The following is a 23,233-nucleotide window of genomic DNA, read 5'->3' on the forward strand; positions in this document are numbered from 1 at the left end:
AATGTCGGTTGCCATGGTAACGCGAAATTCTAAAATTATACTTTCAGTGAGTTTGAAAATAGTACTAATTCAGAAAACACGCCACACAATATAACAAATTATTGTCCATAAAACTAATAAAAAAAAAAGAAAGAACGTCGTCATAGAAACAGAAATAATTTAAAAGATTTGTATTAATATATGTAACGTTTACAAAATTTTTCTTTCACCTGATCACCAGAAATTTAAAAAGAAATAAATAAGTGAATAAAAACCGATTTTATTTTATTTCTGGCGTTTATCGGTTTTTAGGCAACTAGTTTTCGTCTTCAATATTATTTATTCGTGTTAGTAAAACTGCGGTCAGGAAAAGTTTTATTTATTTTTTATTTCTAATCCAGAACCAGTAAAGCGAGAGTAAACGCAGTTTTATCCCCGAAAAAAAGATAAGAAAAGAAGAAAGAGGTACACAAATAAGAACTAATAACAAGCAAAGTACAAACAAATAAAACTGAACTATGAAAGAAGAGAAAGAGCCAAGGAGTTAAACTCAATAAATATTCCCTATTGTCGGTTTATGGAAAGAACTCCCCTCGCCATTCGTCTGGAGCAGTGTCAGTGACTATGGTTTTGAGGTTTAACTGTTTAGATCAATATTTAAGACAGGTTTCGACTCGGACAGGCAAGAAAAAGAAAAGAAAATCAGGTAAGAGAAAAGCTACCCTCTTTGAAATGCGTTATTTCTAGTTTCCATAACAGCAGATAGCCATAGACTTTGTGGCGAGGGGAGTTCTTTCTATGGACAAACTATAGATTCCCAATAGTAAATATATTCTTTTTTCAAAGCTGGGCAGAGGGGGAGATGATCCGAAGTCAACACCTGGTTGCTGCATCACAGGGACAAGCAGGGCTATTAACGATTTTACGTCCGTAAAGGCAGGGGCGGATCTACTTAAGGGCTTTTTGGGCTGCAGCCCAGGGCCCCGTGGATACAAAGGGCCCCAGTCCCCACTGGAAACAATAGGTGATATTTTGAATTAAAAAAATGTCTAATATTAAAAAAAAATATATTGTAAGATTGGCAACCCTGAGATCAATCAACACATGCATGTGCGCGTCTATCGAACGAAACGGGGAATCGCTTGTGTACCGACTTCTCGCAGCGCCGCTTAACGCCCGACGTAATTTTTTTTCTTCGTACTTCTGTTTTCGTCGTCAAAGTGACAAACTTGTTTAGTTTACTAATAACTGTCTTGACTACCAGAAACCCTCTGATCCCACTGAAAACTATATTGGTGTTCAGCAAGAGGACGGTAATACCGAGGCGGAAAGAAATTTAGAGAATTTTAAGTTTGAGTTTGAGAAATATGTTGACGTGAGCTTGTGGCCAGAATTGCTAAATAATGATTTTATTAATGACATACTCTCACATGAAATGACTGACTTTCAAAATAAAGATCCGAAAAATCTATATTCAGTTTCAATAAAGAAATACAAAGAACAAAACAGAACATTTTCAAATAGGTATTTCATTAGGAAAATGAAAAATGGTCAATCACTAGAAAGATCTTGGTTATTTTATTCAACCAGGGTTGGTGCTTTTTTTTTTGTTTGGCTTGCAAACTTTTTTCTAAAATTCCTTCTCAATACCCACCGGATTTTCTGATTGGAAATACATAGGAACTTGTTTAGAAAATCATGAAAATTCTAATGAACATAAGAAATCAATGTTAGTGTGGTTGACACGTGAAGGCAACAAGTTATTTTTGAAGGCAACAAGTAAATTGTATCATCAAAAGACTTCATGTACAACATAAGGCACCAATCAGATCAGAAACCAAAGGACTACGAAGAGAAAGCTAAAAAATTAAGTACTAGTGTGGGAATAGACTACAATGACATAAACAAGGGACGCATTACTCCAAAATTTTCAGATAAGTCTACAAATAAATTCTCAGTATACGGCGCAGAAAAATTTGAAAGCGACACGCTAAACGTTGCGTTGAATAAGCTGATTATGGATTTAAGTAAAAGGAGCCAAGTCAATGAGATGTATAGCAAGAAATTCAAATTTTTAATGGATTTGCAAGACAAAAATATGGAAAACATAGATCTGGAAAGTGTACGTAATATTGTTGAGTATTATCCATATGACGTAGACGAGCATTTAGTGAATGAGTGCATTCAGTTAAAAGCTTATTTACTTCAGTCTAAGCAGTGAAATTTTTATGCTAATTTATAAAAAGAAATTTGTTGATGTTTTCCCAAATTTCTACACTATCTTAGATATATTTTTAACTTTGCCAATCACTAGCTGTGAAACTGAGCGCTCTTTCTCCAGGATGTCATATATAGAAAACAAATATAGGACAACAATGTCGAACCATCGACTAAATCATTTATCAGTTCTTTCCATAAATTGTGATTTAACGAAGGACTTACAATGTGATGAACAAATGAAGGAGTTTGCAGCACCAAAATGCAGAAAGGTTGCTTTATAATTTATATAACATAACTACACATAACCTGTCAATTTCTTTTGCAATAATGTTGAACAGTTGCTGCTTGTATAGACAAATAAAAATAAATAAATAAAAAAATAAATAAAATTATTTTATTGTCCTATTTTTTTCTATATACTTACCTCCATCACTATAGAAAACAGTTTTTTGACAAAATGGCTATTAGGGCCCCAAAGTAGTTTCAGCCCAGGGCCCCACAAATTCACGATCCGCCCATGCGTAAAGGTGAGCATAGAGACAATCTGGCATTATCGTTATTCTAAAAGCAGCGAGAAATCAATTTCAATAATACTCCGGGAGATTAATGACGGTTTCAGTTTGGACTTTTTCCCTAATCTTTCCTTTAACTTGGATTGATGTGCTTCTCCAAATTGATCCTGAAGCAACAAATCCATAGCAAACTTCTTCCAAAGGGGTTTGTTGGTCGATAAACTCTTTTTTCACTGATTTGTCTGAGATCCCGCATATAAATTGCCAATCCCTTCCTAAGATCCCGCTCTGTATTGAACGTAAGATTTCAAATACAGATTTCGTAGCTCCTAGACGAAAATAGTGGGTTATTTTCTGATGCGATACCAACTCCCACATAACCATTGGCATTTAGTTTTGATTCATCTGTGTATGCATTCATCCTGCTCTCAGTAAAGAAAACGGGTGGAGAAAGAAGTTTTTTGAAAAATTTGCAGGCGACAAAATATTTTAACTAATTCCTATGTCTACCGTAAAATATTCGGAAATTATATGAAATATGTATACATATTTACCGTAACGAAATTATTTCCTAAAATTAAAATCTGTAAAATTTCCAACAGCCGCTTTAAACATTTGTCATAATTTCTCTTATCCCCCCCCAGACCTAGTCTTGAAATTCCAAACCCATCTCAAACTTAGAAATTCAGGCTCACGTTCTGGGAAGAATTCGTTTTCATGTAAGATTTGGAATGAAACTGCATAAAATTTGCATGGAGTTGAAAGAAAAACAATGAAAATCACTCACAGTTAGTCCAACAACAAAAGGCCTTTATCTCAACCACTTCACGCTTATCTCTATCGCGTCTACCACTTGGAACATTTTAGATCAGCATTGTGGTGTGTACAGTATGGATTCATCGGAATTCGAGTCTAGATCACTTTGTTTTTCTTATTCATTTATCCTAATCTACTTCCTAATTTCAAATATCTTTAATTATTTGATTTGGTTCCTTTCTTTCTTTATACACTTGTTATATCAAGAATCCCTTATTATAACTCAAAGTAACCTATAATAATATGTATTAAAAATTAAAAGCAAGTAATCCTAAGATTAACCACATCTTCGAATGCAATTGTTAATTGGTAATATATTCAACGTGATTTATACAATCAACTTGTAATTTTTTATTTCGTTTGTAACCCTTCCTTGTTATCATCAAGGATGATTTTGTGGTAATTATTGATATTTTCATATCTCAATGGTTAATGGAGAGATTTACTTATTTCTAATGTAATATTTGTTAAATTACAATGTATATTAATATTAGATAATATTTTTTTAATTTTATTACCGGCATTGAACAGACGACCCAAGAGTTTACGACTATCAAAGTTCAACTCCGTAGCCTTGAAATTTTGAATCCAATCATAAAGTCATGAGAATACCTGGATAACTATTAGTCTGGGACAAACTAGCCTTCGTGGAGGACTTTTTGATGGAAGTAGCCAGCATTTACGCGCTAATTCCATCAACAACAAAAAAAAAGAACACGAAGACCTATCTCGGTTAACCCAACGGCAAAGGCATTCTTACCCATAATCCATCTATCACTGAGGATATTTTATGACTTCAGATAGGACTGAAGATATTTTATGACTGCAACTTGGGCGGTCAAAGAAAAGCTAAGGAGTTAAATCGTGACTGCCCCAGTGTGAGCCAAAAAGAACTTCTTAAGCTTAACAGGAGTAGCTTGAGAAAAATCATTGCTCTTCTCACTGGGCACTGCACCCTTAGGAGACGCCTCTACATTATGGGTATTACACCCGATACTCTTTTTCGTGGTTGTCATCTTGAGGAGGAGACTTCACGACATATCCGTTGTAAGTATGCGCTCTATTCTACTCAAAGATTTGAGCATCAGGAACAACATTGTGTTAAGGCCTGAGAGCTACAGGACATTCTTCTCAGATGTTTGCTGATCTTTGTTTCAGCTATAAGGCTATTCCGCTAATCATAATCTAGGGTTTGGATACAATAGACCTCTGGTTGATGTGTCCTGCTCCTGAGAGCTGCCCAAGATCCAAGTGGAAGTCTGAATTTGGTGAAAAATTTTTTTAAAGTTATTTGATAGTCAAATTAAAATAATGTAGAGATCATTAAAATGAATATATAATTTATAAAAAAATGACAATATAAGTGAAATTGAATTGATTGGTTAAAAAATATTAGAATATTTTGTATATAATCAGCGTCTACAACTTCAAATTTTATTGTAATATACTGAAGTACTGAATATATTTCACAGATAATGTTTTTCTTTAAACTTATTTATAATAGTAAGAAATGTTTCCTTCCTTCCTCAATGGCACGACAGCCCCGGGTGGGCCCTGGCCTTCTCAATCAACTTCCTCCAGGCCTGCCTCTGCCTGGCAGTTGTCTTCCAGTTTGAGACTTTTAAGACTGAAAAGTCTCTTTCCACGCAATCGGCCCATCTCAGCTTTGGTCGACCTCTGGGCCTTGATCCGATGGGCTGAGCCGAAAAGATTATGTTTGTCGGACGCTCTCTGTTCATTCGAATGATGTGACCAGCCCATTTAATTAGTTTATTATTAAAAAATATCATTTGTGTGCAAATTAAGCGAATAATTTCCAACTACAATTATAGACTAACAAAGATACTTCAATTTTGTTTTATTGAAATGATTGACTTCAAATTGTAATGAAAAATTTTTTTTAATCATTAAATGTTTCTTAAGATACCACCTACAAAAAAGATAAACATAGAACTATTTCATTAAATTATGTAAAAAGTATTTAAAACTATTAATTTTTTATTGAATAAAAAGAAGTTTTTCTGCGGTTTGAAAAAGATATAATTCAGAAGTTTTGAAAAATTATTCTAACTAAATTTACAATTTTTGGGAGAAATTTAGATTTCTTACAACATTTAAAATTTAAAACATAAGAACAACAAAAAAAATTATATTTTATTTAAATTTCTTCATTTTAATATACCACGAGTACAAAAGAGATAACAGTGATTTCTGAGTTCTAGTGCTCAATGCATTATTTTTTAAAATTTTCGATTAAAGTTTTATTGATATTAAAAAAAGTTAATTTATTAATTAAAAGCAAAAAAATAATTAAGAGCGAATTAATAAATAAAAATTCATTATATGAATAAAATTTTCCCTTTTTAATTGTAAATGCATTCAAGTGTATTCAAATTCATCATTGGCTAGAAATAAAAAGTCCGCTTGATCATATTTACAGAAGATTCCGTATTCGATTCTTACGTATGTGATTTTAGACCAACCTGCATAACAAGTTTTTTTTAAAATTAAATTAATTAAGTTTAATTAGTTTCAAAAGTTGTTAAGTAAAAACAGAAATATAAACCATTGGATAATAGGCACTGATAGTAAAAAAATTAGTACATTTTTAATAGTTACCAAATATGCTAGTATAGGTTCAATGCCGTGGCTCAGGAGTTAGAGTGTTCGCCTTCCAATGAGGTGACTCGGAGTAGGAATCCAAGTGATGACTGGTCCATACGAATTTCGCACCCGGCTCGCTCCGACCACAGTGCTGAAGTTTAATATCCTCAGTGGTAGATGCATAATGGGTCCTCTTGCTATCAGGTTAACCATGGAAGGTTTTCTTAGCTTCTTTCGCCATATAACGCATATGTGGGTCAAAAAGTTCACCACAAAGGCAAATTTCTCCCAATACTTGATCCATATATTCCTTTGTCTTCTGGAATGGGTTCAAAATTACAAAGCTACCGAGTAGAGCTTTGGCAGTTGTCAATTCAAACATTAGGATAGCTGTTCAACGACGGTTATGAAATAAAATATAGGTTTACAGTTTCATAGTTGTATACTTAGTATCTATCAAAACTGCATCAATATTGTGAAGTTTTAGAATTGATACCGTGGGAAGAGGGTTTATATTTCGTAGTGATTTTCACAAATGATTATTATAATTATTTTTTTGTGTTTACTCCTTGTGAAGTGCATTTTCTTGACCCTTCTTCGAGATCACTCCCGTCAGTTTACCATATGAGTCCCATAGCATACGAAGTTAATGCACAATTCGAGATAGTAATTCTGGAATGCGCCATCTGGGGAGAAGACTGGTTCCATGTCTTGACCCTTCCCTCTCCTTCTCTTCTCATTTGTATAGGAATGTACTACGATATTTTCCCCTTTCTTAATATTTTTTGTATTTAACTGTCAAAAATATTTTTTTTTAAATTTCCACGACATTTTCGTTTTAGAGCTATATTTAATGTAGTTTTCAGTTCCAAATAGTTTCCAAACTTAAAAGCTTAATTTATTTAAAAATCAAAAGAGAAGCTCACGTATTTCCTTCTCCTATAACTCTCCACACTCTAATGGTAAAAGTACGCAAAGTGTTGCCATAGGTAGAGAGTTTTGCTCTACGTCACCTGTAGTCCATTTCGTCAGTTGAAGTAAAGTTAAAGTAGTTGTTTTCAGTATTTACTGTTATATGTGTGGCGGTTCTATGTTTTATTCGACTGATGTTCTAGTACGTAATTTGAAATTCGTCAATAAATAAATATTTTCAAATGAAGAATAGTCTAATAAATTTTACCAGCAGCTGTTAAACAATTAGATTGCCGTGAGTTGTACCAAAAATTATTCTTTACCCTTTTTTGCCATATTATTGTTTATTATTATTGTTCATTATTTAATATACTCCAATTTGTGTGAACTTGAATTGTGAAGATATGTCAATTTCGAAAATAAAATTTGCTCTTTGTTTATTTTCATTGCTATTAGACCTTTTAAAGAAAAAAGGTAATATCAGTTTCCTTTTTGCAAAATATTTTATCTTATATTATAAATATTCTTAAAAAATGTAAAAAAAAATTCTAAGGAGAAGAGTGCAGGGGTTTTTAATTTTGCTTTATTAACACACTCTATCTTTGAAATAGAGAATTAAGGTTGTGAAAATAAATATTTGTCTAAGTTACACAGTTTTTGTTCAATGAAAATCAAAATTAATTTCTTAAATTCTGAGGATTGAATTTTTTGAGTTAAAAGTGGAGAATCCCCTCTAAAACTAGTTTTATCATTAATTGGTTGCAATTACGTTAAAATTAAAGATGTTAGTAGAGAAATGATCAAGAAATTCTAAAATATTTGAAAGAAATCGGAAAAATTTGATATTTTGAAAGAAAATGAGAAATTTTATGTTATTTCATGGAATCTCAACCAGGAAAAAACTTGCTAAATTTCATTTAATTACTCCTTTTGAGGTCTTATTTTAATTAGTTTTGGTCTATATTTGTGGAGTATTTTTTTAATGTTTATTCTAAAAGTATTGTTGTGTATTTGATAGTAGGAGTAAGAAGAAAAAGCTTGATAAAAATAAGAGATTTAATTACACAATAAATCAATTTGTTCCTCCTCGGATTAACAGTAATTTCAAATATGTAAAAAACTTATTTCAGAATATTGTTTGCAATCTATGTATCTACTGTGTTAGTCAATTTTCTAGTTCAATATTGCTCATAAAATTTGGTGTTTTATTAAAAATAACTAAATATTTATTTGGAAAAGTCAAGAATATTGAAAACAAACGTTATGTAAAATGCTGAGAATTTAAAAGTTCTTATTACTAAATAAAAATTTCCCCAAAATTTTTAAGTAACAAAGAAATGGAAGTAGCTTTGTTCTTAGTAGCAATGTAAATATAAAAATAAAGTTTTTTGTTATTATTGATGAAATATTTTAAAATTTGAAATGCAGTTGTAGTTAACATTGTGTTTGATTTTAGAGAAGCATATATTTTAGCGTAAAGTTTCATTAAATTTATAGCTGTTGCATTTGTATCATACAACAGAATCATTATATGTTGTAAAGATGTTTATTTTTATTAAATCAATTTGTAACTTATTAAGAGCTATTTAAAGGGCAATTTGAATAAAATTTTATTGTATTAAATTACATCTCAAACTTAGACAGATTTTTTTAGATGATATTTGATTAAAAATGTTTAAAAGTAATCTGAAAAGTGTAACTTGAAATGCATAATTATCTTTAGTTTAATGATGAATTATTAAACTTATTACTGGCACTGATCAGTATAGTGCAGCAGGAAAACTCCTCCAATCACCTGTCTTGCATCATGTCGAGTGCTATGGTTACGAGGAAAGGTCTCTTTGAATAGGGATGTAGGGTGAATAGTTTTGTCTTAATCTTAGCGTAGGTCATTGTGAGTAAACCAATCGACACCTTCTTTCCTCCATTTTACCCCCATTAGAAATGTGCTCTCAGTGTTTTCATCACAGAAAAAAAATGGGTGAGAATTTTTCACTCTTTCTCAAAAACAGGGTGAAATTTCAAAAAGTTAAGTGAGATTTCTAAAAATTAAAAACAACAACAAAAGAAAAAAAAAACACACACACACACGCAAAGAGACTTGAAAAAAAATCTTTTCTTTAATTATAATACATTTATAACATCTTCTAATTTTTAAAGCATTGAATATTTTTGCTACACATCATATGAAAAATGTTCTACATCTACTTTTTCATCAGCTATTCTCATTAGGTTGCTCAAATGCGTATTTGTTTCGTTTTGATCGTTTCTGCCCGCATTTGTTTCATTTTCATTTGTCCGTTTCGGAGTAGAAGATATTGCCTTTACAAGGTATTTGTCCATCTTACATTAATGCGCGAAAAATTTTAAATTTGAACGTCTTACATGGAGAAACCTTACCTACAGTAAACACATGGTTGCAGAGAAATGCGTTCTGAAAGAGATTCCGTGATTCCGAGAGATGGTGTTCTGTTGTTCTTAAAGGTTCTGAACAATACTGGTAAATAAGGAAGCTAGATAATGGGACAGATGTTGAAAATATGTAATGAAAGATCCAGGAAGAAAAGTGAAACGGATTTTATTCTAAATGGCGCAATGAGAAATTTTTTTCAAAATGCGAGGAATTCGCGAATTTTGAAATTGGTTTATAGAACGCTAAAATTTCTTGCGGTAATAATCATTTTTTAATGCGAGAAAAGAAAGAAAAAAAAAATATGGAGATTCTCGCACTGTAGCGAAAACACTGGCTCTCGCTTGTTACTATAGCAGCAGACAGCCCCAGACTTTCAGATTGGAGGAGTTCTCCTCAAAGTCGCACTATACCTGTTTGTTTAAGCCACCTGCTTTTGTTTTGTTACTATCTCATTATTTATTTAGTAATGAAATATGTATTCTTCAATTATTAATTAAATGAATGTAAGTTTTGCCTCAGATGTTTGAAGGTTATATTTTTATTATATGCCATCTTCTCTGTGTTTTTTTTTTCTATGCTTCTCTGTTGCTAAAATTTATCCCAATTTTTTGGATTTTTTTTTTTGAAAAAAAGTTTGGCTGCTGTACCTACTGATACAAAAATATGCCACAAACATTTGATGCTCATTCATATTTAGTGCAATGATTAATAATATCAAATAAATGTTAGTAGTATTTAAGTAATAGCTTATATCAAATAATTGTTATGTTAATAAGACAGGGCTCTGGGGTTCCATGGCCATAGCTAGGTGATATGCTTCTTGTATTGTAAGAGAATATAGGCAGATCTCTAGTAAAAATTAAAAAAATTTTTTTTTTAGTTTCATTACCTGAAAATCTGTTTTTAAATTTTTTTTTCTAACATGACTTTGAATTAACATTTTATTCTATTGTTCTGACCAATTTATTTTCATTCAGATTATAAATGAAAAATAATTATAAAATGTCACAAAAGCATAAAGCTGTGATGCAATGTTTTTCCTTCCACTATCAATTTGATGGCTTCTAGAAATTTTGATTTTTTTAAAAAACTCTTAATATATATTATTATAAATTACTTTTTCTTAATTATAAATTACTTTTTCTTAATTTTAGAATTTTGATGAAAAGGATATGACAACAAATAATGAAAAGGATCCATTAAATCTAGACAATATTCTCATTGTGAGTATGTCAAATTTGTATATGTTAAAAATTAGTTAATACCTATGGATCATTTAAATTTAAACTCTTTTGTTTTATATTGAAGTAGGGTGTAAAATTTAAGTTCTAAAGATGCAAACCAAACTTTAAAAATTTCTCGCCACTATTTTTGCAAAAAAATAAACAATTTTTAAAATGTTTGCAGATATAGCATAAAAAGCATCTTAGTGTCCGAAACCATAAAAAAATGTAGAATTTGTAAAATTGAAGCAAATTTATTGCAAAGTAATAATATTAACTGTAAAGGGGTCTCAATGGCTGCAATATCAACCACATATCATTAAATAATAAAATAAGAAAATACAAATCGGAAATACCATCAGCTGATTGCAGCCCTGTACTCTATTGCAAGTAAAAAAAAACAAAACATTACTTTGGAGAGAGGCTGTTTGCGTCTAAGGTGTCGTGGGGTGCTAAGCTCCCAACTCGAATGTATATCTACATCGCCAACTCTTGAAGTGATGTTACACAGCCTTCTTTTTGCTTGCTTTCTATCATGGGAAATGAGGAAAATAAAACTTATTGAATAATCAATTAACAAGTGATAAGAATTAAAATGATGTCTAAAAATCATTACAAATGTATGCCTTTCTGCTCGCATATAAGGAAACTGATTAAAGAATAATAAGTATTGTTTTTTGCAGGGATTGTTCTACAGTAAAACAAAAGTAAAAATTCCCCATGTCTCATGTGATTTGTTAATAGCATTTCAGTTTAGGACGCGCTATTTTTTCAATCAAATCCAATATTATTGCAACGCCATATTGTTTGAAGAATGAATGTTCTCCTTATTTATCAAAATATGTCTCCAAGTTAAGAATTCCAGCAAGACTCCAAAATGATAACCTTTTTTTAAATAATTATATGATATATATCGTAAAGGATAAGATGAATTAAATTTCTGTCTAACTTGTTGAATTTTTAAAAGCTTTTATATTGTTTTTAAAGTATATTTGTATAATTTGATAACAGAATAACATAAAACTATATGCAGTCGCAGATGATTACTCAAATCCTATACTGCAATGGTCTTTTCTTAACTTGCAATGGAGTATAGAGCCCAACTCTCAGATTGTGATATTTTTGAGTCAAAATCAAAAATAATGTAATCTAAGTACCTTGCCTTAAATATTTGGTCGCCAACACCGAGCTAGCGAATGGAGAATTCAGGCCCTGTGTTTAGGCTTATTTTTTTACAAGTATAATAGATATTTTTCCATTGTTAAACCCACAGAATAATTTGCGTAAGAAAGAATGACTGAAATTTCCGTATTTTAATGCAATTCTCAAAACCAGTCGCCTGTTATATTTGAGAAGTGCCTGTTTTTACAATAAATTAGTTTTGTGAAAAATAATGCTAAAGGTAAATCCACTCATAATATCCTGGATCTAATTCAGTTTTTTCTGCCAGTGCTTCATTTTCGAAAAAAAAAAAACCCATTTCTTTTGAGGAATTGCAATCTTGAAATTATGTAAATTAAGAATGTCATTTGCTCAGTTTTTCAAAGGAGGAATTTTGGGAAACCTTCATTTTCAAAATAAAAAATTATCTGCGTGTCCACTTTTAAGCAACAATATTTTGTAGGGGTGCTGTTTTCATGCTAAAATAATTTGTGAAGTCTTCGCTTGTATAGTAATATTATTTGGGAATGGTTCATTTTTGTGATAAAATAATTTGTTTAGGGTCCATTAAAGCATCCAAAAAATGTCTTCCATAAAACTAGACATAAAAATGTGAATTTTTTTTTTAATATTTAATGCAATTCTAGTTTGTATTTGGCTATCATGCTGTTGAAAAAGAATAACAGAAGTTTTGAAAAAAAATTTTTTTAAAATCTTTTTCTAATTTTACTTGCAATTTGACTTTAATTCTCTGCAGATTAAACTTATTTTTTCCTGCACATGATGGTGGTTTATTGCATACAAAATCTTTATTCTGCCCCAAGGATTGACTTGGTTTAGAATGTCAATATATATTTATCAATATGTTTATAAATTAAGCTTTCTGTAATCATAATATAAATATATATAAATGTTTTAGGTGCGAAAAATCCCTGAAGTTAAAGAAATTACAGATCCTGAAGACTCTGACTCTTCTGAGGTAAATCATCTGATTATTTAAACTTTTTTTTTGTTTATAAAGTAAAGCAGTTATCCATTGGAGATGAGAGATACTTAGCCTAAGTCTGTAACATGGCCATGTAAGGCCATGTTGAGCTTATCTAAAACAAGCCTTTAGGCTAATAATAAAGTTTTCATACACTTTTTTGATAATTTCAAACTAAACAAATGTTCAAATACAGGGCTGCCATAGGAGACTAAAGAGGCGACTGAAACGACTATTTTGAAGCAATAGCAACTATGGCGACTATTTTAGTAGAAAAATGAGTAAAAACAACTAATTTGCAATGAGTTGCTTAAAATCGGCGGCTTTTTTAAGCCAATGAGCGACTAAAATGAAGAATAGCTTCATGAGTTTCCCCTTCCCCCACTTCTTTTTGCCGCTCTTTCGTTTTATCCTAACTTTATTATTTGTCACTGTTTGATGTCAAAAGCATGACAATTGGATTCGCACTATGTGAATGCGCTCCTCCTACTTCAGAAAGCTAATGTAATATCTCTGAGGATTACGTTTTTTCCCCTCTTTTAATAGCAAAATTAGAAAAATTGTCTTTAATTACTCTAAATGTGAATTTTTTTAGAGCTATTTAGAATAGAAAAAAAGGTATATGGTGATATTCGTTTTGTCGAGTTGTGATCGTAATTTTTTTGATAAGCATTAAAATTGGGAAATGTGTCAGTTATAAAAAATAAACAATATAAAAGGGAATTAAATTGCAATATTTCTTTCTTTCTTTCTTTTTTTTTTTAAATGTCTAAACTAAGCAGCTGCAAATTAGAACCAAGAAAGGAAATTCAAGTTTCAAATTCAACTGTTCTGTAACAGATAAAAATAAAACTCCCTGTTTTTATGCATGTTATTTGAATTTTATGCTTTTACAGCACAAATAATTAAAATTATGTTAGTGGAGGATATGATGTTAACAGCTATTTTATATATCTTGCAGACTTTTTTTCATATATGATGCAACTAAAGCAACTATTTTTCTTGTTTTCATCCAGTGGCAGCCCTGAAATATCTATTTGGCTCAGTTATAAGGTTTAAAAAATTAAAAGGGAGTGTCTATTAATCAGTCAATAAGAAATCTGAATAATATATATATTTTTTTTGCCTTTCTCATTGCAAGTTTTGGCTTTATGTCTTTATAGATTCTGACTTTTATCTCTCATTTTAAATCTTGCATACTTGCAGGGTCAGCTGCAAAAAAAAAAAAAAAAAAAAAAAAAAAAAAACTTTTATCAATTTAAGGCATGCTAATAATTAACGACCATATTTGAAATTCTTAAGCCTTCAAAAAGTGAGCATTCTAGTGTTCATCCAGTATGTCTGCAAAAACTTATATTTTTTTAGTTGTGTGAAATTTTAGTTTATTTTTTATTTATTTATATGAGACATATTTTATATAAATGTATATTTTATATCTGTTGCTTAAATAAAATTTTTAAATTTACTTTTTTGAAAGCAAATACTTTAAAAGATCCATTTCTGAGAGTTATCAAACAATCTTATATTTGTTAAAAAAAATTTTTATCTTAATAAAAACCAATATATTGTTTTTTCTGTGTTTTTTTTTTTTTTTTTTTTTTTTTTTTTTTTTTTTTTTTTTTTTAGAATAAGAATGCATTTATGAAAGTTGAGGATTAACTTTAAAGTATCAAATTGAAATTTTGTTCAAGATACTATACTAAAGCTTTCTTTTTAGACAAGTGAAAATTTTGAAAGAGATATAAAAAGAGAACTTCAAGCTCTACATGCGGATGAAAGGGGAAGACTTGCTCTTATTAATGAATTAGCTGAAATCAAAAAATCACGTGAGAAGCAATGTGAAGCTCAGAGAAGGCGTCAAAAAGTGCTTGAAATGGAAAAACAGCGCTCAAAGCATATTGCTGGTCTTCCACCCCCTCTTCCAGCTTCTATAAGATCTTTACTGAAAGAGAGAGGTGACTGTTATATTAATATAAGGTTTCATGATAAGACTTTACTTTCTGAAAATGTATTTTTATGTTTGTGTTTAATATACAATTAAACTCATTTATAATGAGAGCAGGTAGATAAAGGCAATTCTTTTGTTAAATCTTGTTCTGGATGCTTGATGAATCCGATTCACCCAAAAATAATAAAATATCAGCCATAATATACTGAAGCAAACTGAAAGTTCAGGAATAGGCACCTCGGCAAGCGTTGCATGTCTTTAATTTAAAACTTGCTTGCCCTTAACATGAAGCTAGTAATAATTACTTTACTATAAATTATTTTTTCCATTAAGAAGGAATTTTGCTTTGTTTGATCTTAAATTTTTTTTTTAACTGTTTCTTTGAAGTTAAGCAATTTTTAAAGAAATTTGAGATGAAAAACAATCTAGTGACTCCTGCTGTGTTTTTGTTATCAAGGTCACGTTCCTCTACAACCTCACAGACAGTCATGAAAACTTCTTTTTTATGCAATTCTGAACAAGTGCAAATATTTGTATTTATCTGATAATATATATATATTATCAGATAAATATATTGTATTATCTGATATAGTAATATTAGTAATTATCTCATACTAATATTTGCACTTGTTTAAACATAGTTTTTTATTGATAATTCCTTGTAACTTTAGCTTGAAACGAACTCATTTTGTCATATGTTTTCTTAGACAAGAAAAACTGTGAATGTAAGGAGATGAATGAGTGTCAGGAGTCTGAGCAACCCTTTGTTGGAGTGCAAGGGACTGCCTTTGGAACTAAAAGAGACTATAATTTGGTAAGACTTTATATTTTTATATTTAATTATGCCTGACAAGTTTCTTTCACTGTGAAAATAAACTAAGAGAGGAACTGCTGTAGTTGGAATAATTAATTATTTGGCATCATCACTTAAAAAATTTATTAAATTTATCTAAATTAAGATTTATATTACTAATCGTAATATTACTGCTAATTAATTATTAGAAAACTCGTTATGACATCTTACTAGAATCCTATTTAAATGAATTTATATTATTAATATTGAATCGTAAAATGTTAAATTTATGGTAAAATTTGTATTGAAAAGGTACCAAATTTTATGGCACATAAAATTTGGTTCTTTCTGTGTTCTTAGCTAATTCACATTTTTACATACAGTGGAGCATCATTTATACGACGCCGAAGGGACCACCAAAAAACGTCGTATAAACGATAACGTCGTATAATCGATTTTTACTTCTAAAACTGAAACTAACTCTGTTTTCAGTTAATTTTAATGTTTAACGTGTTGATTTACATAAATTTCTAAATTAGACAAAGCAAAACAAACAAATAACCAAAGAAGAGAAATTGCAGTGAGCAATTTGAATGTATGATACCTTTAATTATATTTTCTTGCTATTTGTCTCTACAATGCTTTGAATAGCGAGTTGAACTTACTGCTTTCTATGATGCAATTTTAGATTTCTAATCATGGCCAAATCTAATGGCTGAAGCGCACTTGTGCAATTTGCAGGAAAAAGGAGAGCTTTTACATTTTCCGAAATAATTAGTATCGATGGGTGCGCTGGACATTGGTCGATGAATAGCAAAATTTTTCGTTTTTGCCTCTTCATAACATTGTCTAGTTTTTTCAGTCATCTAGTAAAAATTACGGTCGTCATCCAAGCATTCTTGTTGGCACCCTTTTCTGTATCATTCATGTTGGCAAATTCCGCCCTTTTTTAAAATACACAAGAAAAAATAAAAAATTAAATAAACGTGAACAAAATCTAAAAACCGACGTATAACCGATTTTGTGCGTCGTATAAACGATATATTTTTACATTAAAATGAATAGGAATGATTTGGGACCACACTAAAACGTCGTATAAATGTAAACGTCGTATAAGTGATCGTCGTATAAACGATGCTCCACTGTATTTAAGTTGCATTTTGATTTATAAAACAGGGTGGCCACCCTGAAAACCTGGAATTTTCAAGGAATTTTTTTATTGTGGGAAATACCTGAAAAAGTCAGGGAAAATTGGATAAAATCTCAAGGCTCCCGCGTGTCAGGGAGTACATGGAAAACCTGGAATGGTCAGGGAATTTTATTTTAACCCTAAAATGCAGGGAATAGTCAGGGAAAGTTGCAATTTTTTACTGAAACCTGGAAAATTTTTACATCTTACCTGGAACCTGATCAGTCTGAATTTTCTGTAACAGGAATCAGTTATTATTGAGATATAAATTAAATAATACTATCATACAGTTCAATTATTTGTTATAAAAATGTCACATTTTAGTGAAACTTCCAAGTTTCCATCCGCTTTCAATGATATATTTTTTTTTTTGCTTACAAAATCTAATATCAAAGAAAAGTCAAAGAATTAAAGTTTTCTGATTAAAAATTGCATGGTTATATAATAAATAAAATACGGTCTGGATTTTCTTTGAAGTTTTCCTGAGTCAGGGAATTTTCTTTTTGAAATTGTGTGGGAAAGCTAAAACTCTCTTTAAAAATCAGGGAATTTCAAAGAAAAACTGAAATCATCTTCTTTGATTTTCTTAATTTCACAATCTTACTATCCTTTATGCCCGCTTTTTTTGACAGAAAAATTTATTGCCTAACAGTCGAAATATTGCCAACTTCGCAATACTAAAGTATTGCTAAGTTGCAATATGGGATGCAAATTACTATGTATTAGCATTCACCTCTTTGCCTGCTTATGCACGTGCAGGGCCTGATTTACGCATAAGCTAAATAAGCTGTAGCTTGGGACCCCGAGATGGCAAGGGCCCCCAGATCCAACTTTTTCCTTCTTTTTTTAAAGTTTTATTCGGAGCTGGAGCCCTATGAAGCCTAAAATAATTTTTTTTTTCTTTATTACATTGACGAACGCTTTTCAAAATCTAATAGAAGTGTTTACAAGTATAAAATAATTGTTACTTTTTTAACAAAAGAGCAATAAAAAGGCCTTTTGACTGATGAAAATATCCTGTAGCTTTCGTAGCTATCAGTGATGGGAGTAGTCCATGGATCCTTAAAGGCGGTACTCCATGGAGTAGTCAAATAGCCGCCTCAATTTACACTGTGGGAAATGTTTTCAGCTCCTTTAAATTGCTGTGGGCTCTTTTGTCCACAGAAACACCCTTTTTTCTGATTTCTGGGCAAAAAATTTTTAGGGCTGTGGGAGAATCTTGTTTAGGGTCACTCTGTTTCGAGATTTCTGTTGTGTCCCATTGTCGTTAAGGAGCTTCTCGTTTAATTTTAACTTTTCTTTTTTGCAAAATATATGTTTTCCAATTTATTACAAAAGCTTTTTTTCCTTTTAATTATCCTAAATGTTTTAACTAGCTTAATTGTTTAATTTACTTAATTATTGTAATTGATTTTAATTTATTATTTTCCAAATTAATCGTGCATGAATCCGTGAACTCCTTTATTTATTTAAATGGTGGGCCACCATTCAATTCCCTCCTTGACAGGCCCATCTGCCAAAATTCTTGATTTGGTTTATTTTGGATGAAATTGAGATAACAGATGTGGTAATTTTACTTACTACTAATGGACAGAAGCAACATGTGATATTGCTTGATAGAGCATTGAAATCAAGGGATCATCAGCAAAACAAATGTTTAAATATATATGTAAAAAATATTGATCAAACCTCCTGTCTGACCAAATTTTCCATGTATCCCTGAAATATGAATTATGTTTAATTTGTAAAATATGAAATTTCGTACACAAAATTCATTTATTTAGTTAGCTTATGCTTTTATTGCTTATTGATCATACTTGTTTCTATTTTTAACTCCCTGATTTTCGTCGTTATTATGTGCTTAAAGTTAATAGGGCATCCAATTTTTTTTAATTTATAAGGATTTCAAATTTTTAAAGCAAAGTCGAAATAACTTCTTAAAATTGCAAATTGAAACTATTTATAAAATTTTGGCAGATTTGTTTTTATTTTAAATCTGTGCATTTAATTTAATAAAATAAAAACAAATAAAAAATAAGTTTAAAAATATAAATAAATGGCTAGATAAAATATAAAACTGTGTTGTCAATGAAAAGGAACATATCTTTTAAACAATTTGAGTATTAATAAATTATTTAAAAATAAACAATTTTAAAAGGTAGTAAAGTTTTTTGATTTGTTTAAAAGGCAAATTTTGTCCTATCATTTGATCAAGAGACTATTTAATATCTGTTTCTAAGAAGCAGTAGGTCGGGTGTGGGTGTGTGGATGATGTAGGTAAAAGAGGCATACAAAAAAAGCCAATTTAACTTCAGTTAATGCCCTCAATATTATATTTTTAAACTCCTCGCAAAAATGTAGTAAAAAAGTTATACAAATTAATTGTCGCAAACAAATTAATATTAAGTAAGAACGAATCAAAAATGATATCGAAATATGCTGAATCACTAATGAGACAGGCGGGATGAAAGACATCGAAACCAATTTGATTAAATAGAAAAACTAGAAAGTGTTTCAAAAATCCGTGGTATCAGGCTTCAATATTTTTTTTACTGCCGCAAAATTTATCAGGGACAATTCGTTAGATTTCAATACAGGTTTTTCTTTAATTAAATATTAACTAATATTTGTCTTTCCAAGGTTTTTATTCTGTAATAACGAATATCAAGTATCCAAATAACTTCATTTATTAAATTAAAAAAAATAAAAAATAATAATAAATAAATATCCGCAAGGCAGGTGTGTATATTTGGGGCTGATGATTATGAAATCTAACACAAAACTGTGAGATTGCGGGCTCTATTCCAGCTGATGACAGTTTTTAATTTTTATTTCTTAATACTGAAAAATGCATTTCTTATTTTTTTTAAAGTATGCATGTTAAAAACTAATAATTTAACAAGTATTTAAAAAACTAGAAAGCTAAACCCCCTGTTAATTTTGCACCTTATGGTTGCTTCTGATTAATCATTGCAGATTAAGAGGAAAAACGGTTTATTTCTATTTTTTTATTCTACAAAAATTACGATTGAATTTCTATTTACATTTTGAAAATGGCTAAAATTTGGCAAATGAATAAAATTGGTACCTCCTGTAGAGTTATTACCCAGTGAAGATGGACTCAAGGGCACTGAGTTTGAATCCCAGTGTTGACTGGTCGATACGAATTCTACACCCGGCTTACACCAGCCACTGTGCCGAAGTAAAATATCCTCAGTGGTAGACGGATCATAGGTCCCCTTGTTGTCAGACTGACAGTGGAAAGCTTTTGTGGTTTTACTCATCATGTAACTTAAATGCTGGTCAGTTCCATCAAAACGTCCCCCTCCAAGACGAAAATTTCTTCCAATACTTGATCCTGGAGTTCCCTTGTGTTCTGAATTGAGTTTAAAATTAGAAGTCTAATAAGTTGAACATTAGTAGTCGTAAACTCGAAATTGGGTTGGCTGTTCAATGACTATTATAAAATAAACTAATAATTTGGCCGGGATAGCCTGGTTGGCAGGGCGTTGAACTCGTGTTTGTGAGAATTGGATTTCAAATCCAGCCGGCCGAAGAATACCCATATATAAAATGGTGACTGGTGCATGTTAAATCTGCCGTGGTCACAAAGTCCTCTAAGTTCTCACAACAAATCAGTACCTCTGGGTACTGATCCAATTCTCTTGTCTTCTGGATTGAGTTCAAAATTATAAGGTGATTATTCAATATTATACGGAGTTAAACATTTGTAGTCGTAAACTCAAATTAAGTCGGTTGTTCAACGGCGGTTATAAAAAAAAACTAATTATCAAATTGTATTTTCTTATGTTCTTTCTAACTCCTTTGCTTATTTTAGACACACCTTCATAATTTCATGTTTCTAAGTCATAGAGCAGCAAAGCGAAATGTAACGTTTAAAAAAAAACAATTTAGAAAAAAAAAAAATTCGAAAAAATAAAATAATTTAAAATTCCAAATACATATAATGGTTCTTCTAACATACCAAATCTTTACTCTGTGCTTATGATGTTCTTAAAATGAGTTTCCGTTTTTTTCCTCGTTCAAAAAATATGTGTAATAATAGAAAGGCTCTACATTACAGTCCCATCACAATCAATATATTTAACAATCAAGCAATATTATCAAATTTTTAATAATATGATGATAATATTCAGCAATAAAAAATACGACAGTTTACTTTAGGTGTATAGAAATAGAATTGAACTTAAAAGGGCCCCATCATTTTCAGTAGCTTAGGGCCCCGCCAAGCTTAAATCCGGCCCTGTGCACACACATGGGAATTTGCCTCCTAATTGCCTCTTTTTCCTGCTCACTCCCTAAGGTGTGTTCTGTATAAGGCATGCTAATTTTTCCTTTCTTTAAAATGTTATTTTAGTTCATTTTTTTATTTAGGCTTATGACTTTGATAATAAAGAAAATTTTTTGACTGAGGAGGAAAGAGAAGAAAGAGAGCGCATACAAGCAGAAAATGATATGAAAGCAAGAAAGCGATACAATGATGCTCTGAAAAAAGATCGTATGAAACAAGTATGTCTTAAATTTAAGCAAGTTTGCTCATAAGAATAAACATAAATGTACCTTGTAAGTACTTTTTGAATTATGTGTTAAAATATTGAGCACAAAGCTAGAGGAATTTACAGTTATTGGTTACTTTCTTTTCTTCCATTTTTAAGAAAATTGTTAAAAAAAGGAAAACTTTAACCATGTCAGCTGGAAGATATGCATTTTTAAAAAAAAAAAAAATCAGGTACCGAAACTTTACAAACATTTTTTCTTGATTTTTCAGATTATTTATAACTAAAAATACAACAAAAGAAGCAAAATTTTATACTTAATGAATTATAATATCATATCTTAGTAAATTATAATAATGGCTAAGGGAAAAATGTCTTGGCATAGGCTTGTTGAGAAGGCCAAGGCCCATCCTGGACTGTCGTGCCAATGAGAAGAAGAGAAATTCTCATTTTCTTTGTACACTTTTATTATCTATCGAATTTCGAATGTAAATTGGATGATCCTTTTGTAAATTTTCTTTTTTAAATTGACTTTTTTTTAAACTTTCTACTTTGAACTAACTGGAAAAAATAAAAGTTCAATTCAATATTTAAAAAATTGAAATTCACTGATGTTTTGCACACAGACATGTATTTGGTATTATTGTTGCTGGCAATCTATCACTTTTGTTAGTTAGATCTTAGATGGCACTTTTATAAAATTATGTTGAATTATTTAAAATGGAAAATAAATTAATTGACTAATTTAGAAATGAATGGAAGTAATTTATTTAAATTAAAACTTAATCAAGCCTGAAGTGAAAGAAAATTTTGCACATTATTATAACTTTCACATTTTTCACAATATTATATAGTTTATTAGATAATAAGATAAATCTAATAAAGGAATTATATTATTAATAACGTAAAAAGATTTCTTTTACTCGAAGCTTGATGTAGTTTTAAATCAAGTTAATTCCTTATTATTAGTGACTAGATGAAAAATAATGCTAAAATAATATTTTTTTTAAGGAAATCAAACAAATTTTTTGTACTTAAATATTTTACAGTAGCAGCATTTAAGAACTATTTAACTAACTAGAGTGGTAGACTGCATTAATGCTGTATATTTTGTTTTACTTTCATTAAAACTTTAGTGTATTTTTGTAGCTGTTCTTCCAATAGCAGTATATGACTTCATTAATGTTGATTTTGTTTGGGCAATAATATCATCAGAATAAACAAGAATTTGAACTAGGTGAAGATGATTACTCTGGTATTCATACCAGAATCTTGGATAGACCTTTCCAAGGCTAAATTGAAAAGAAGACAGAGAAGATTAGGTTTAGTAATAGTGTTCAGCAATATAAAATTTTTGGTGCACTTATGAAATTCAACTTTGAAAGTTTAAAACTTTAGAACGGATTTATATGCATGTTTTTCAAATCAGAGCGTCCTCAGATTTAAAATGACTTTAATAAATGATGGCTACTGTAATTTTTTGAAATCTTATTTTCCTATTCGACCCTCTCATGATATCCTTAGTTGATTAAAAAATAAATTTATTGGTATATTTATTATTTTGATTTTTTCAGGAATGTGATGAAGCACTAAGACAGATCCAAAACGCTGAGCTGGCAAACAGGCGTCTACAAGCAAAACATATTTCTTCCAAAGGAGTAAGTTGGAGCATATTTTAAAATGTTTTTTGTTAACATAAAACATTTTTGTTGGTTCTATATTTATTGAATAAATACTGTTTTACAAATGTTAACTTTGAGGTTGATAATGAGAGATAAAACTTAACGTTAAAATTCACAAATATGTTACGGTACTTGAAATAGCATAAAGTATTGATGCTACATTGAAGCACTATGCAGTGTAAAATACAAATCATCACAATTTTTGTTATCTTTTTAATTTATGTTACTTAAGATGCTCCAATGTAGTAACAAGCAAAATTTTATAGTTTTATTTCTGGC

The 23,233-nt window shown here is 30.3% G+C and overlaps 1 protein-coding gene across 4 annotated transcripts in view; it reads left to right on the forward strand.

Moving 5' to 3' along the window:
• The first annotated feature begins 7,201 nt into the window (after nt 1-7,201).
• LOC107451476 (uncharacterized) overlaps nt 7,202-23,233 on the forward strand; it is a 46,391-nt gene continuing 30,359 nt past the window's right edge. The window contains exons 1-7 of one of the 4 annotated variants that reach the window (XM_016067587.3): nt 7,202-7,338; nt 10,611-10,679; nt 12,760-12,819; nt 14,543-14,780; nt 15,481-15,587; nt 21,151-21,285; nt 22,847-22,930. In XM_016067587.3, the coding sequence (XP_015923073.1) occupies nt 10,629-10,679; nt 12,760-12,819; nt 14,543-14,780; nt 15,481-15,587; nt 21,151-21,285; nt 22,847-22,930 (675 nt within the window). In that variant the 5' untranslated portion in view covers nt 7,202-7,338; nt 10,611-10,628. Of the gene's footprint in view, nt 7,518-10,610; nt 10,684-12,759; nt 12,820-14,542; nt 14,781-15,480; nt 15,588-21,150; nt 21,286-22,846; nt 22,931-23,233 lie in introns of all 4 variants that reach the window. The other 3 variants (XM_016067588.3, XM_016067590.3, XM_016067591.4) reach the window with 3 other exon arrangements.

Source organism: Parasteatoda tepidariorum, chromosome 3, assembly GCF_982258835.1.
Source record: "Parasteatoda tepidariorum strain Cologne lab strain chromosome 3, Ptep-v5.0, whole genome shotgun sequence".
In the NCBI taxonomy this organism is placed as follows: domain Eukaryota; kingdom Metazoa; phylum Arthropoda; class Arachnida; order Araneae; family Theridiidae; genus Parasteatoda; species Parasteatoda tepidariorum.